The 17,369-nt window shown below is 40.8% G+C and overlaps 2 protein-coding genes across 2 annotated transcripts in view; both read right to left on the bottom strand.

Annotated features, from left to right (window-relative positions):
* APTX (aprataxin) overlaps positions 1–10,813 on the bottom strand; it is a 116,926-nt gene extending 106,113 nt beyond the window's left edge. The window contains exon 1 of the mRNA XM_083351443.1: positions 10,677–10,813. The gene's annotated coding sequence lies outside the window, so the exon portion shown is untranslated. The remainder of the gene's footprint in view (positions 1–10,676) is intronic.
* B4GALT1 (beta-1,4-galactosyltransferase 1) overlaps positions 1–17,369 on the bottom strand; it is a 52,944-nt gene that overhangs the window by 17,160 nt on the left and 18,415 nt on the right. Inside the window, exons 2-3 of the mRNA XM_083351447.1 lie at positions 12,648–12,883; positions 29–216 (exon numbers count right to left, since the gene is read on the bottom strand). Coding sequence (XP_083207573.1) covers positions 29–216; positions 12,648–12,883 — 424 coding nt within the window. The remainder of the gene's footprint in view (positions 1–28; positions 217–12,647; positions 12,884–17,369) is intronic.

The following is a 17,369-nucleotide window of genomic DNA, read 5'->3' as shown; positions in this document are numbered from 1 at the left end:
TGCTAAATGTAAACAACCAACTTCTTACCGAAATCCAAATTTATCCATAGATACAGAGAGGTGCCTGGGTTGGTCGTAACACTTGTAGATATTCCTGTCATCCATCGGGATTAGGTCAACATCACTAAATACAAAGCAGTCATAATCATATTCTTTCAAAGCTTCTGTGAAGCCTACATTCAGAAGCTTTGCACGGTTAAATGTTTCTTCTCCATCCTAATGTAAGAAAAGGAAGAATTGTTAAGAGCCTTCAAAAAACTAGGATAGTACTTCCTATTTATTACAACCCAGGGCCTTCATAATACCATATACTCACATAAGCCTACTATTTGCCAGTTTTCTGTCCAGTTTGGCTTATGTTTTAAGACCAACCGCAAAGTTTACATTAAAGAAATGGGCTCATTTTGCCTTTCACTGAATTTCCTCTCAGACCATGGGAAGAGAGAAAGCAGATACACAGCACAGAATTTCACATTGCTCTGCATCAGCCTTCCCAAACCTGGAGTTTTCTCAGTGCATTGGGGCTGCTGCTTGCTGCTGCTGAGATGGCCCTCCGGACTGCAGTTCACCAAGTTGGGGGACGCTGCTCATTTTCCTGTTAAGATTGTGCACAGTCTTGTGAAAAGACCTGCCTCTTCTTCCCATTCTGCTACCTGAATGTTGTCAAAACATATACAGCAGTTCACATGTTGTCCAGTGAGGAACAATAGTATGCCTGCAAGTCTCATTTACAGAGGGAGGAAAGGAGAATCAGCTTCCCAATAAAACAATTATTTAGATCATACTTTAATAACGTTTAAATCTACTTTAATAAAAGAGCCTGGCATCACGTGAAGAGCTAGATCAGATTTATTATAGTGGGAAGCAAAACAAAAGAGTCTCTATACATCAGTTGTGATTGTTTCCATTTTGTCACCCTTACTCTTTCCATTCTTCCTCCTCCTATGTTTTGATAACCAATGAAGAAACCCAACTATGCGGTTTTTGTTTTTTTAAAAAGGATTTGGGGTATTATTGTCCTGCTTGTTCCACAGAACCATTATCTGGCCACGCCTGGATGGCGTGACGAGAAGCAGAGCAGAGCCAGAATAGGATCTGGCAATCTTCAGCAGAATAAAAGAGTGCTAAAGACAAGTAGAAATGTTGGAGATGGTTATTTTATTTATTTTATTTTTATTTTTATTCCATTTATATCCCGCCCTTCTCCGAAGACTCAGGGCGGCTTACAAGCTTAGCAGTAGCCTTCATTCTATGTATATGCCTGCTTATTAGGGCTTTCACACACACCCCCAAGCGGCATTATTACAAAGTCAGCTTAATTGCCCCCAACAATCTGGGTCCTTTATATTGAAAGTGATAAAAATAATAATAATTCCATAATCTTTATAATATCCAGATTAGTCTCCAACACAACTAAGAGAGATATCTGACACTACCCTTAGTTTTGTTCTTGTAGTTGTTTTCATTGATTGATTGACTGATAATGTGCCCTCAAAGACAGTGTCTTAGCAACCGCACAATTTTTTTTCTACATGGGTTCTTTTCACAGATTACGGTACTAAAAATAAAGCATACATTTTGGGAGTTTCTAAATTACAATCCAGTTCTACATTTGTTGAACTTGAAATGTAATGGAATTGTTTATGACCTTGGCGGAAGTTACACAGCCCAACACAGCAACGAAAATACCCTTGCCTATTTACGGAAGTGAAGGATTGGATGGAATTACCATTTTCTTCTTCCAATTAACTCTCTTCAGAGAAACCCAGTCAACCGTATGATTGCGCTCCCTGTTTACTGTGTATCAGTAAATAAGCAAAATAATAAGAGTGGGGCAGAATTGGGGTGTCACTTTCATAAGGTCCCGTTAAATATGAAGTATCAGAATTACTGTATTAGAGGTATGTTTTGTAAATGGAGATGTTTCCATTTCTGTTTCTGTAGGTTCAGCAAAGACAAAGCGTAATAACATCCCAGAGTGGATAAATGTTGAACTGGAAAATCAGTTACACAGGGGGAAAATTATTTATTTCTAATACAAATTACTTAAGGTGGATACAATGGAGGTCTTTTAAATATGGATTGAGAAAGATTTTTTATACGGTAATATCAGGTGACAGGTTATAGTTATTTCTCTTATATTTCCCTATCCAAAGTCACTGAAGCAAAACACATGCAGTTAATTCTAGCCATTCTCTCTGGAAAATCGACTATTCTTTTTTTTATTTAAGCCAGATTTGTGTATGGATTAATCCATTTACAGAATTATCGGTTTACATTTTTGTATCAAGCAGAGGGCTAATCAATACCAAAGATACAATCACATATTATGTTTTTTTAAATACAACTCATACTAGCATTCAGGTTTAGTTAATATATTTTAGCTTGAAAATGCCCTATTGAAAGAGAGGATTTTTATTTAGGTTTTTTCTCCAAAAAAAAAAAGGTTAGAATTACTTTAACTCTTACTTTAGCCTTAGTAGAATAGGCCTACAAAACAGAAAAGCTATATGTTAGGAGAGTATATTTACTTTTACCTATTTTACAATTTGGCTAAACTGTGGGGGAAAACTAATTCCTTACCTGTTTATATTTATAAGGTATTGTTGGATAAATCTTATTCAAAATTGAAAAGTGGGAGACTGCTTAATCTTCCACCCCTAAACGGTGAGCTAATAGCTGCTAAAACAAAAAGGATTAACTAAATGCGCAGCTTGCATCTATGGAGATTCTTAATCATCCTGGTCATGGTTGTCCCAAAGGTGCTTTTCCAAAAGGCAACTGGACTTTCTCGATGTTTTTTCCTTGAAAATGTTTTGCTTCTTATCCAAGAACTGATTGTAAGCTGCATCCCAAAGGGATGTAGCTTACGATGAATTTAGTCAGTATACATTCGAGATGCGCTGCCAAAGCAGTAGCAGCCTTGTATAGAAATATAGCAACATGAAAGCTTCCCATCATTGAAAGCAGCAGCCTGTGCAAAATTCAGCGCAATTGTAGACCCCTTCCTTATTGTACCATCTGTAAATGGTGTTGCAAATGAAAATAAGCTGGTTGCATTTCTTTGGAAAGTGTCACATTTTCCTTGCATTTTCTAGTTCAATCAACAGAAATGAAATTGCCTCCTAGAGATGAGGGAAGAATTTTCTTTGGCACAAAGTGTTAGATCGTGGGCTCTGGACCGCATGGCCAAGATGGACGACGCAGGACAACAGGGTTCAGCATAACATTCTTTATTGATGTAGCACAGACTTGGTAAACAAAGGGGCAACTGCCCCTCTTATATACCTAGCCAGGTATACTTGGAACCAATCCCATTGTCCTGATTTCCCGCCAAAGACGGCCCTGCCAATCCTGACAGGGCACCCTGCCACCTGGTGGTGTCAGTGGCTATCTCTGTGAACATCTCCTATATACATATATACATAAAACAAAGTAGTTTGGCAGAACAAGGTAAACTGCCAGGTTCTGGCACCAGTGGCATCAACTTTTCCAAAAAGGTGTCAGTGGAGGAGGTCATGTCTAAAAGAATCTGACCTGGAGTAGACAACCTCCTGGCCAACTGGCTTTCTCACAGTTTAACCAAGCAACTATAAGGATTTGCTGAGATGGTCTCAGGTCAAATCTTGTCAACCACAAAACTATTCAACAGAAGCCACCATTTCAGTCTTAGCTGACAATCAGATCCAAGCTAATATACACGAACCCCTTTGTATATCTCAAAGTCCCCATTATAGTTTCTTCTCGCTTCTCACTCCTGGCTCTGTCTCAACATTTCCTTTTTAGGAAAATGTAAATACAACCAGCCAAGTTTGCCAAGAGAATTTCCTGGCATGTTTTCTTGAATGGCCAATCTCCTCTTTAAATTAATCATGTTAGCTTCAACTTCCTCTCAAGGGAATACACAAAGGCAAAAAAAATAATGCAGGAAGGAACCACAAACCAAACTACCTTTAGACAAAGATCATGATCCAAAAATCTCTCAAATAACTTCTTCTGCTTGACACTCACATTTATGACAAAACATCCATTCAACTATGGTAAGCATTCACTTTCTCTGCCTTCCATGTTTGATTATGAGGACTTAAACTCTGAATTTTTATCTCATCTATTCAAGCGCAACCAACACAGTGGTGATATTAAGTGCTTCTCAAGAAAAAGGCTTGAGCAGCTTGAAGAGTGAAGACATTGATAGAATTGTTAAATGCCTAGAAGTCGCAGGAGTACAGATAGAAAACGCCTTACTTTCTTAGCTAGAAAGCTTCCCTTTCATTTAATTAGCTGCTTAGACAGCTGCTCCGGGGATGTGTTATTCTTCCATTTTCAGCAGCGTTCCAAAGCCTGCAGCAGAATCCACAGTTGATTTACATAAAAACAACCAGTTCTACATTTAATGGGGATAACTTTCTATGTCTTCCAGACTGACAACAATCTTATCCAATTACTACACTGGAGGATGTGAAAGCAGCAATCCATCTAGGTTGACACGTAATTTCATTTCCCTTCAGGAAACACAGGTATTTGTGAAATGAACTATTGGCTGAAGGACTCGTACAAAAAGTTTGATTAACAATGATGTATTAAACCAGTGTGAGCAAAACAATAAAGCACTTTATTTTGTAATTTGGTTCTGAACAATCAGGAGAGGAAATTAGGACATATTATACCTCCAATGAAGAATAACTGGAAAATTGATATGGGATAACAACACCCACAAGATTAAATTCTTGCCAATCCAGAAAAAATATTGCAAAGGTATTTGATACTCCACCCCAAACTGTAACGTGATGCATAAAATTTTATTCTGCAAAGCAGTGGAAATTGGAGAATGTCATTTGAGCAATTTAATCGAATAATAGGTGATTTAATACTTAAATTGGCAAATAGGGTAGATTTGTAGGATTTTTACAGTGTATATTGCGTCATAGTTTTAACTTTAAAAAAAATAGCATGAAATATATTCATTAAAAGGTCACGAAACTGCTTCCCATTTACCAGTATGTGCTCATACCTAGAGCAAATAGCTCTCATATCTTTTCCTTTCACCCACAAGAAGCACAGGAAGCAAATCAGGAAATCAGAACTAGCTAGTGCAAAAATGTCATTGGAAATAGAGATAGAGAAATGGTGATGGATGACTTTAAGGCAGGGCTTTTCAACCAGTGGTACGGGTACCACCTGTGGTACATTGGCACCTGGCAGGTGGTATGCGACCATTCTAGAAAAGTGGGAGCAGGGGAGGGGAATGAGCCAAACCGGTGGCAGCACCGCACAAGCCTGAGCGAGAGAGGGCTGGAGCTGCAGGGCTGTCAGGGCTCAGCGGAAGCGCCAGGATAAGGCGCCAGGCTCCAGCTGGAGCTCACTTCTGAGCCCAGAAGAAGCGCCGATCAGCTGGAATGTTGCAGCATCTCCAGGGTCTTGTGATTTACATTCAGATGTTTGGCAACTGATTCATATTTATGATGGTCACAGTGTCCCAGGGTCATGTGAAGTGACCAAAACCTGCTGCAACCACCCAGCAGATGGGGGGGAATAAAAACCGAACACCCACCCCCCCACCCCACCCCCACTGCCAATCCTCAACAGAAATGCTCACAACAGTGAAAATCTCAGACAGGAGGAAGAGCGCCACCAGGCAGGCAGGCAGGTGTCTTGCTCGGCTGTGGCTTGGGGGGGGCACTTTTTTCAGTGCCATTGTAACTTCGAACAGTCACTAACCAAACTGTTGTAAATCGAGGACTACCTGTACTTCATCACTTTTTTCCTTTTTTTTTTGGGTCATCAAGCCTTTGACACCTTGCTAGGCGATTGGTTGTACACGGATGTGGCCATATCCTAAAAAGTGGTACAGTGGGCGAAAAGGTTGAAAAGCCCTGCTTTAAGGGTCCTGTTCTGGCCTTCTCCTTAGAAGAGTTCAACTATTCCAATATCTGTTCCAAAATTTGTATTTATATCATTTTCTATTTGATGCAAGGCAAAAAACCAGTATGCATCCCTTTTGTAAAAGCGCATGCTTGCTTTGTGTTGCAAGATCAAATGCATTTGTATTTTGGCTCAGTTGAAGCAAGAGAACGTGTACTGCGTCTATTTGAGCCCAGAATATACTTTTAGAAAGGAAACAGATGTACCAGCTCTTTGAGACAAATTTAAAACCATAGAATCACAGGATTGGAAGGGACCTTGGAGGTCTTCTGGTTCCTCCCTTAACCATGGGACTAGTATGAACACCTTATCTTCAAGGAATTATTTCCTTACTTATTTGCCATAAAACCCATAGGCCCTGAATAACTGTGGAACATTTTTGCATTGCAAAAGTTTCAGGTATACAGCATCAGTGCACAAAGAAGACTATCCCATAAGTTCCCCAAAATGCATCTGACTTTTTCTTGAGGCTGTATTTGTATGAGGTCACTAGTGGCAGGCAAGCTCAAAAAATCCATATAATATTGTTGGTTTTGTCATTGAGGAAGATCTGGTACCTTAAGGAGCTCATGAAACCACTTTGGAAATTATGGTGCTAGCCTACTCATTTCAGCAAAAAGCACCGATTCAACTCAAAGAAGGCAAGAAGGTAGAGGCTGCCAGACCATTACCTGATCTGGGGGGGGGGGAACCACCTAGATTGTCCCTCCAATCCCATCTTTTCACTTATTCTCAAAAATTAAAGGTAAAGGTTCCCCCGCACATGCGTGCTAGTCGTTTCCGACTCTAGGGGCCGGTGCTCATCTCCGTTTCAAAGCCGAAGAGCCAGCGCTTGTCCGAGGACGTCTCCGTGGTCATGTGGCTGCCATGACTAGATGCCAAAGGCGCACGGAACGCTGTTACCTTCCCACCAGAGTGGTCCCTATTTTTCTACTTGCATTTTTACGTGGTTTCGGACTGCTAGGTTGGTAGAAGCTGGGACGAGTAACAGGCGCTCACTCTGCTATGGGATTCAACCCGCCAAACTACCGACCTTCTGATCGACAAGCTCAGAGTCCTAACCCACTCTGAGAGAAGGGGTAAGAAGTGGTAAATAGAGGGGAAGGTTTCTATCTCTTTGCTCTCTTGTCTTCCTTCCAAATTGCCTCCCCTCTTCTAATTTAGAAGCCTGGTAGACTCCTACATCCTAGTCTACTACTTCATGTCTCACTTGGCTATCAGTCAAGGAACGTAGAGTAACTTGGAACCCAGGAAGAAAACCATTCATTTGGAAGCAACATGCAGAGGCCCCAGCATAGCAGGAACTGGCAAACTAAAATCAGAACGTGACAGGGGTGACAGGAAAATAGCAGCTCTGGGGCATGTAGTTTCAAAAAGGAAGGCCTTCCTGTTGCATTTTGGACAACTGCTGTCCAGCAGTATCCATTACACAATCCATTTGCAAAATAGTCCATTAACCGTGTAGTAAAAGCCATCTGTTTAGAGCTTTCAAAGACCCAGGAAGGGGGATGGGGGAGAGAAAAAATAGTTTGCAATTCTGTATATGGAGGGGGACCCCCAGCGCACGCTGGGAGATGAATTCTTTCCCCTCTCCAGAATGTTCTATTCAACAATTACACCAATTGTTCCAATATCCACCACATTTTCCATTTTGTCTTATAAAATTGTGATCCAAACATCATTCCTTATCCCAGATAAATTTGGGACATTAAGGAAAGGATGCTTCCCCCCCTCCCCCCCAGCTTTCTCTCTTTGGCATTTGTATCCTCATATAGGATACATAGCAATCACTCTATAAAATTCTTAAAATAACGAACAGAGTGGCAAGATATAAACATAGCAGCAAGCATTTGGAATTTGATCCCGGGGGACAAATATACGTGTAAGTTTGCTTGACGAAAGGATGTACTTCATATAAGTAAGTAAATAATCTAAGTAAATAATCCATAATGAAATAAATTCAATGCTTCCTTCTCTCAGAGAATAGGAATCTTCCATCTTTTTTTCATATTCTTGGGCTGCAATGACATTTCCATAGATGTAACTCCACTAAACTGTGAGACTTGCATGTGAATATATATTTAAAGGTTGATGTTGTCTTTTTCCTTCCTTTCACATTATTATTGACTTCAGGAACCTCAGATTATTCTCAATCTGCCCCAGTTCTGTAGAAAAGCTGTTCCAATAGTCCACCACACTTGATGTTTTTCAGTTCTATAATTCAAGTTATGGTCAGATGGAAAGCACAAGATTGACAAGAACTATTGTCCTGACACAACTTAAGGACACCCTTCATTCTTTCCATATGGTGTTTGTCAAAGAAGAGATCTGCAAACTAATTACCGACCAGTTTGACAAGCCAGCTGGATTTCTGCCTGAAGCAGCAGCTGTAGGTTTCTGTCAGGTCTGCAGAAACAAGCCCCGTTGCCTCCATGAAGTGAGCCAATCCCACACAAAGCTCTCCTAAGTTGCAACAAGTCAAACAGCTGGCATTCATTAACAATCTGGCACAAATCTTACCTCAAAGCAACAAACAGCCCAAATTGGCGCTATGAGCTTAGAGACTCAGATCAGCCTTTGGGTTGAGGCTGTTCTCTTGCTTGAACTCTTAAGTTAGAAGCTTCCCACACTGCTTGGTCCTGCAGTGGAATTCATGTTTCTTTCAAGTGTTATTGGATTAGGAAGTGTTAACAGATGCAGATTTGCTATACCAGTGAGACCAAGGAAAGTAGCTGTGCTATTTCCATAGTGGTGCAACTAATACAGGGGTGTCCAATCTTGGCAACTTGAAAACTTGGGGGACTTCAGCTCCTAGAATTTCCCAGCCAACAAGGAGCTGAAGTCCACCAAGCCTTAAAAGTTACTGAGGTTGGATGCTCCTGTTTTAATGAATGGACCAAGAGGTAGGGAGCAACTATTCCATAAGCCAGCCTGGGCTTTACTAAAGATTGCATGACCGTGCACGGCACAGAGGTGCGTCAGCCTGTATAAAGGGCACTCCCTACCTCTCCATTTGTGATGACGTTCAGCCCCTGCTCTGCCCAGATAAAAACCTTGCAAAGGTAATGCAAAAGGATTCTAGGCAAACATGCTAGGGCTTTTTGGAAATCTTGAGAAAGAGCTCCATAGAAAAAAAGCTGAAGCATTTCATGATGCATTTGCTGTTCACAGAGCCAAAATCAGGTCCAAAACACAGATTTGCCCCAAGTAGGATGCAGAGGAACTACAGAGACGTGATATATACCTCGCAAAGATGGGTGAAAATACATTCCAGTTCAAGAAAATGGCGACTGACATCCCTCTCCCCACCTTGCTCAAAGAATCAGCCAACCCCTGCCTTCTTACAAATTCTCACATTTCCCTACCCTCATTCCAGGCTGGATTGCCACGTAACACATTTCAGATGTTTCCAAAGTCAGTGGTGAAAAGTGCAAGGGGCTTGTGGGCAATTTGCTTTGTACTGAAAAGTAAGAGGTGGGACGTTACCATGGAAGCAGGAGGAGGAGTTTTTCTTCACTCTCTTACTTTTTCCTATGAGATGCAGAACACAGAAGGACGCAGATGTAGTAAGAATCATTCAGACAGAAATTCTCGGCGCTTCAGTGATTGCTTTGCTATAGGATAGGTTTAATAAGAAAAAGGGAAGATTTCCCCCCCTAGAAAGAAAGGGGGGAAAAAGAGAAGGAAGAATAGATGCAAAGGAAGGACAGACAAGGAGGAGAAAAAAAGAGAAAAGCAATTGTCAAGAAAGTAAAGAAAGACTTTTTTTAAAAAAAAAAACCCTGCAGATATACAATTCTTGCAAAACCCCACCACCATCCAGACAATTTAGGATCACAGCCACCAATGTTTGCTGCATATTTAACAGGTTGGATATGTTAAAAAAAACAAAACCCTCTCAAAACATCCTGCCATAATGAAGTTAATCGAGCTGAATACTTCCATTGACAAAATTAATTCATGGCACTCAATCATTTTTATCTGGCCTTTGAGTAACTATGGAGGAAGCACCAGCAGACCTGAGATCCATGTTTACTCAGTCCAGTTTTTCCTATCTGGGCCTTCCAGATGTGTTCAACTCCAACACACAAATGTTGTGGTTAAGCAATGAATGCAGGCTTTTGTTGTCAAAAACATCTGAAAAGGATCAGATTGAAGATGGCTGGGCTACTTCCAACCATTAAAATATTGCAATTAAATGGCCATATCCCATCCTAGGCTGGGGAAAAAACCCCATGAAGATTTAAAAATATAGTTTAAGTAGTCAACCCCAACTAAGTACAATGGTTGCCTTCTTGTTAAGCCATTAGTAGAAACTATTAGCAAAGTCTGTTCAGATATAAAATCTGAGCCACAGCATATATAGGAAGAGGATTATAACTCAATGATTCCCAAATTTTATCTGCCTTTTAAAAACCCTCAAATTAGATGATCCAAGCAGAGAGGCCCAGGGCAGCATTTTACTTGTCTGTATGTGAGACACATTATCCATAGGCAAAGAGAGAGAGGATCCATGAGGGTTTTCCGACATGTCAGGTACCCAAACCAATCCCATCACTATGAAGGCTCAAGACACAGATATTAGGATGCCAGCAAGCGATGTTAAATAGGCTAGTCCTGAAAGAAAAAGGATTATTCCCACCAATTGTTTTGTAAGCCAACTTAGAAAATATGCTTGACCTTTTTGCATATAACATTGGAGTGGCAAAAAGAAATCTAACAGGGGCTCTAGTTTGATCATACGACTTCAGAACATCTTTTTTTTATTTTTTTATTTTAATTCCATTTATATCCCGCCCTTCTCCGAAGACTCAGGGCGGCTTACAAGCTTAGCAGTAGCCTTCATTCTATGTATATGCCTGCTTATTAGGGCTTTCACACACACACACCCAAGCGGCATTATTACAAAGTTAGCTTATTGCCCCCAACAATCTGGGTCCTCATTTTACCTACCTCGGAAGGATGGAAGGCTGAGTCAACCTTGACTACAATCCCATCAAAGCCAGGGTGTTTAACTGATGCAATCTCTGCCCACACACAAAATGTTGAACTACTAGTTCCCCCTTGAGAATCAGGTATTACTAAGCACATTATGCAGCTGTACATAGTCTGTGAAACTGACAAACTTCACAGCCTATGAAACTGGCACACGAGAACCAGATCCTGACGCCTCATAAAACCAGAAAAAACCTAAACCAACACCTTTATGCAAATAGATTAAAAAAGTTCACCATGACTTATGGTTCACATTATGGGAGGATATGCCACTTGTGGATTGTTTTAATGATAAATACACTCATTATTTATCAGAATTGGTCATGACTTTCTTAATGCATTTCTTACTGTTTGTAGCCCTATGCTCTGCTATTGAGATTCTGTTAATACAAGAAAGGTAGTTATAATACAAGCCAGATGGTTGTCATAGGACAAACTAAAAATAATGTGATGAGGTCTGGCTTCAGCTTCTTTGCTGGCCAGGGCTAACAGTGCGAGCAGGAATCTATGAAACCTACACCCTGCAATTCAATAATCTAACGCTCCTAGATCCACCAGGTAGAGTCTGGGTAACTTCTCTAAAAAAAACATTGCAACTTTCTTTATCTATATCAGAGTATTGATCTTTAGCTTCCTTGCTCACCTGCCCAAATTACCTACAACCCTTTTACCCTCACAACCTAATACATTTTCCTACGCAACTACCAATGTGCCCTAAAAGAAAGAAGTCAGAAGTGGGGGGATTAATTGTCCTTCTTTGAATATCACCAAGGTAAAAATGTATTCTCTCTGGCAGATGAACCTAGGCATCTCAATAAGTCTAACACTACAGAAAGAAGGAAATTCACTCCAAAGAAAAACGTTCTCAGAACTGATGTCCAAGAATAAAGATATGACACAAAAATATTCATTAATTAAAAACACCTTGAGGTATCACAAAACCATAACACTATGTAAATCTCTGGATTTTTACAGAATTCTGTAACTTTACTATTTCTACTCAGGCAAAATATGACAGGCCCCCATGGTTATTTAAGTTAGCTCAGGGTGGGAGAGTTATTCATTATAGCTCTATGTAGGTTAACAAGATCACAGGCCAATTTACTGCATTAAATATTAACAGAAATAATGGTAAGACCATCTCCACCCATGTGACTTTATTACTGGACGTTCAGAGGTAGATCTACAAGGACCTCACTCTGGAAGCTGTGGCCTGATTTTGAGACTATTGGCAACAATTCTGGAATTGGGCAGATGTAAAAGATGGGGGTGGGGTGTTTGTAATCTACTTTGAAGTTCTTATAGAAGCCTTGGCCTATAGCAGAGGTGTCAAACTGCCGGCCCGCGGGCCAGATGGGTCACAACAAAACCACGCCCACCCCATTGCCGGCAATGAGGAAAAAGCTCTGATACGTCGTGTGACATCACGTGACGTCGCGAGTTTGACACCCCTGACCTATAGTGTTGTAATGTTTTTATATTATACTTGGTTTGTTTTATAAAGGCAATTAGCTGCTTTCGTAAGCCAGGAATGCAGGGCATACAATTTAGAAATTAAACAAAAAATTAAAGCAACTGTTATTGGTTTTGTTACAGCATGCAAAGCAAGGATCTTTTAAAAGACTAAGCTTCCAATTTCATCACTATGCAGTACAAAAAGATATGCAAAAGAAACCAACAGCACACACATGCCTCTTTCCTATGTGCACCAATCCCTTCAGCACTCTTACCTGGTTAATCACATAGATGCCATAATCAAGCTGCTGCCTTTGCAGGATTGGATGCAGGTAAAACAACCAGTATTTCAAGTGTTCATCTCGATTTCTGAAAGGGATAATAATTGCCACTCTCTGAAGTGCTTTGCAGTCCTTTGGTGTATAGCGGCCTCCTTCCCTGAGTTCTGGATTTTCCTCCTCCACATACTTCAGATTCACAGGTTGTGAAAACTCCACATGCAATGGACCAACTGGGAGGAGAAGAAAAACAGGATTAGATCAAATAAGGTTGTGGGAGGTAAGTGACATTTCACTGAGAGTTATTACATGATTTTATAATGAAACTAAAAACTAGAGTAGGTGCCAAGGTTCGCTCTAGCTCTGTTTATGAAGGTATTATATGCAAAATGTGAAACTCATATTTCGGAAATGTCATATTGGGATCACAAATGTTGCAACTCCAAGACCTAGAATTTTTACTATAGAGGAGTAGTGTATAAGCAAAGGGATTAATATTGTCCTCATAGGCACCCTGCCTGTCAAAAGTCAAAACACAATATTTCTCATTTCTTATATCATTTTAGTTTAAAATTCTAGTTCGCTGACACCCCCCCCCCTTCTGTTGCACTTGGCCTGGGTGTTTGTGTTATACACATTGGGCACAGTAAGCTTCCCTCAGCCATTGCTGATTCTGGACTTCTCTCCTCATGCACTTTATTGAGCAGGGTGGGGAACTGGATCTAGACCAATAACTAGAGCAGGGCTTTTCAACCTTTTCACCTACTGTACCATTTTTAGAATATGGCAACATCCGAGCACCACCAGTCGCCTAGCAAGGTGTCAAAAACTTGATGACATACAGGTAGTCCTTGACTTACAACAGTTCGCTTAGTGACTGTTTGAAGTTACAATGGCATTGAAAAAAATGCCCCACAAGCTACAGCCGAGCAAGACACCTGCCTTCTGGGCTCAGAAGTGCCAGGATTAGTGCCAAGCTCCAGCTGGAGCCTGGCGCTGATCCTGGCACTTCCACTGAGCCCTGACAGCCCTGAAGAAGCGCTGATCCTGGAGCTTCCATTGAGCCCTGACAGCCCTGCAGCTCCAGCCATCTCTCGCTCAGGCTTGTGTGGTGCTGCCACCAGTTCAGCATATTCCCCTCCTCTGCTACCACTTTTCTAGGATGGTTACGTACCACCTGCCAGGTGCCAAAGTACCAGGGGTTGAAAAGCCCTGAACTAGAGCATATTCCCTCTACTGCTGGTGAGAAAGATGATGGAGGGGGTTGATATCCTAGTTCAGGGGTGTCAAACTCGCAATGTCACGTGATGTGTCGTGACATATCACAACTTTTTTTCGATTGCTGGCAATGGGGTGGGCGCGGTTTCGCTATGATGCATCCGGCCCGCAGGCCAGCAGTTTGACACCCCTGTCCTAGATTAAAGAAATATTTTTTCCACTGCTCTCCTGAATACTGTTCTGTAGTGAAACTGAGCATAGCATCAGCAATATATAAAAGACCCATTTTGCAGATTGGCTTACACCCAGAATATGCCTCACAGTTCTGTTTTAAAACTTACTTTACTTATACGTTTGTGTGCCACCTACTCCAAAGATTCTTTCTTCCCAGATCTTTCAGAGGCCTTGTTATGTTTCTAAGCTTGGTGAGAGATGTTAGCATAGCATGGGAAACTACATAAAGCTTTTTGTTCTTTCTTTCAATGCATGAGATTTGGCAATGTCTGTACAACGGTCAACGTATTACAGGGCTTTAGGAAGATTTGGGTATAAGGCATTGTCTATTATTATCATAAGTATTAGTATTAATTATTAAATTCGATTCAGTCTGGGACTAGTAAACACTTAACAGTTCAAGTCCCAAGGACCTAAGAGCTGCCAAGGTAGCATCTGAGTATATAGACTGTTCCAATTAGGGTAGGTTTTTTTTTTTTTGCAAAGTCAGGATATTCAAGTCTAATAAGTTCAAAATTTCCATTATTATTATTGTTCTATCATCATCGTCATCGTCGTCAGGTTGGTACTCAAGATAAACTAATAGATGCATCCAACACAGAAGGTTTATTTTTCAAAGGTAACATTTGTGTCTTAAAAGACATCTGCATGTTACAGTCTTATAGTTCAAAAAGTGTTTCTGGTAAGATATCTGTAACATAATATACTATGCTGCATTACAGATGGAGTCCTCAGTCATAGTCAAAGAGCCTTGGTGGAGCAGTGGGCTGATGCCTCCTTAAGTAACACCAGCTGCCTGCAATTAGTGCAGGTTCGCATCCCACCAGGCTCAAGGTTGACTCAGCCTTCCATCCTTCCGAGGTAGGTAAAATGAGGACCCAGATTGTTGGGGGCAATGAGCTGACTTTGTAATAATACCGCTGGGTGTGTGTGTGAAAGCCCTAATAAGCAGGCATATACATAGAATGAAGGCTACTGCTAAGTTTGTAAGCCGCCCTGAGTCTTCGGAGAAGGGCGGGATATAAATGGAATAAAATAAATAAATAAAAATAGTTAAGATACCACATCTGCACCAGCCTGTAGGTGTTATAAGCATAAAAGCTACCTATATAAATTACATTTTCAGATAATCTACTATAAAACTTTTCTGAACTAAACTGGATTATTTCTTTTTTACCTCTTTAAGGATTCTTTTTATTATATAGCCGCAATGACTATTTAAGACAAGCTAGCATTTATAATCATATCTGTAGTAGTGTAACAGAGAATTTATATGGAAGGTTCCTGGATGAGATACTGTCTGAGAACGCCACATTGCCTTGTTGTTTTATCATGGAATTAAAATCAAAGCTGTGAAAGTAACATAAAATAAAATTCAACTTGGCAGTCGGTGATGAATTTGCCTAATTGTAATCCACAAACCTCAACCCAGCAATAAATACATTGCCATTCAATGTGGAAATGTATTACAGTCATTCTTAAATCACTTTGTTAACTGCCATGGGAGGTTTTTTTCCCATCTTTTAAAGAAAAACTTTCAACCCTAACCACATGCAAAACAAAACCTCTTTTGGGTTTAGCTCACCCACTGAAACTATACCCCTTCAAACACTTCCACATCAAAACTACAGAGCAAATGGGATCACTAACACTGCAGCTGACAAGCCATTTGCCTGGTTTCAGCACACTCTCTTACACACACACACATGCACAATCCTGTCCTCTTTCCACATTAGATTAGCAGCTCAGAATAACTGGAACAAGATCATGTAGCAAAAGGCTCCAGGAAGTCTGAGAAAGAGCAACATTTATTCTTCTTAAGAAAAATGAGATCAGACAGTGGAAGACTGGAGGTTTAAACATGGATCTGCCCCAATCTTATTAAAATAAGGGATAGGAGGGACCTGGCACAGTTAATTCTAGCTTTGGCAATGTTACGACTGGATTACTGCATTGTGTACTGGGCAAAACTCCATCCAGATATATTATAGTCACTTGGATTTTCAGATGGTATGTCACATGAAACCAACAAATTAAATTAAATAGATTTCTACAAACTCAAAGCAAGGTTACAGGGAGATTACCATACACATTTCTACATGGTTCTTTGCTTTGGTTTTGCCTCCTTCTAATTAGCTCCAGATTGTGCCACATTCTCTTGAGGGATATGAGCTGTTCATTCAGGAACTACAAAGCAGATACTTAGCAGGACGGCCCAATCAGAGATGGCAATACCTGTTGCGTCTGCCTTAGTCACTGCCTCAAATGCCTTCTCATCAAGAACCAAACCCAGTAGATTGTGATTCATACACAGACTGCTTCAAACTTTAGCAACATTCTTATCTGTCTTCTACAAATCCTATTTCCCAAATGGTTGAGATTACAATTCCTATAATCTCCAGCTCAGCCGCCATCCAACTTTTTTCAGGTTTGGGACTAACTAAGCTAAAGTCAGGATTCTAGCCAATTTGAGCACCTTTGTCAGCAAAAGGCTGTGTAAAATTGGCTATGGTGACTAGGCCAAGTATTATAACTTGCTATTGGTTTTTTACTAATATAGTAGGGAATTTATTTTATTTTTCATTCAACTGTGTCAATTCTCAGAGGCTACCTGGACAAGTCCCTCCAGTTTTCTTAGCAAGGTTTTTCAGAAGTGATTTACCATTGACTCCTTCCTAGGGATGAGAAAAAGTGACTGGCCAAAGGTCACCCAGCTGACCTTGTGCCCAAGGAAGAACTAGCCTGATGCCTTAACGCTGGCTGAGGAACTCTGGGAGTTGAAGTCCACAAGTCATAAAAGGGCCAAGTTTGGAGACCCCTGCCTTAACTACTACACCAAAATGGCTCTCAGTAGAGGATTAGTTATCTTCAAAAGAGTTGCTAGATGACAATGTGTGGACTTAGTAAGGAAGAAAAATAAAGGCATTTCTCTGTAGGGATTGTTTTGGCTGCCTCATTTTTTGGAAATCTTCACCAAGAGTTCAACAGGGATTGATCAGCAGAAAGTAACTCCTCAGGGGAATGTCATTCAGTTCTTTATCTCCTTCCTGTTGCCAATGGCTTAAGCATTGGGCAAAGCTGCCCACTAGATCAGGGCTCCCCAACCCCCAGTCCATGGACCAGTACTGGGCCATGGCATGCCAGCAACCAGTCCACACGAACAAGCAAAGCCCTATCCGCGGGATGCAGGCAGCACACAAAACCACACACCCTCCGGTCCACGGAAAACCCTCTCTCCACAGAAGTGGTCCCTGGTGTCAAATGTTG

Source organism: Vipera ursinii (genome assembly GCF_947247035.1).
Source record: "Vipera ursinii genome assembly, chromosome: 2".
Taxonomy (NCBI): Eukaryota; Metazoa; Chordata; class Lepidosauria; order Squamata; family Viperidae; genus Vipera; species Vipera ursinii.
The sequence above is the reverse complement of the archived record's forward strand: the minus strand, read 5'-3'. Positions and strand labels throughout refer to the sequence as shown.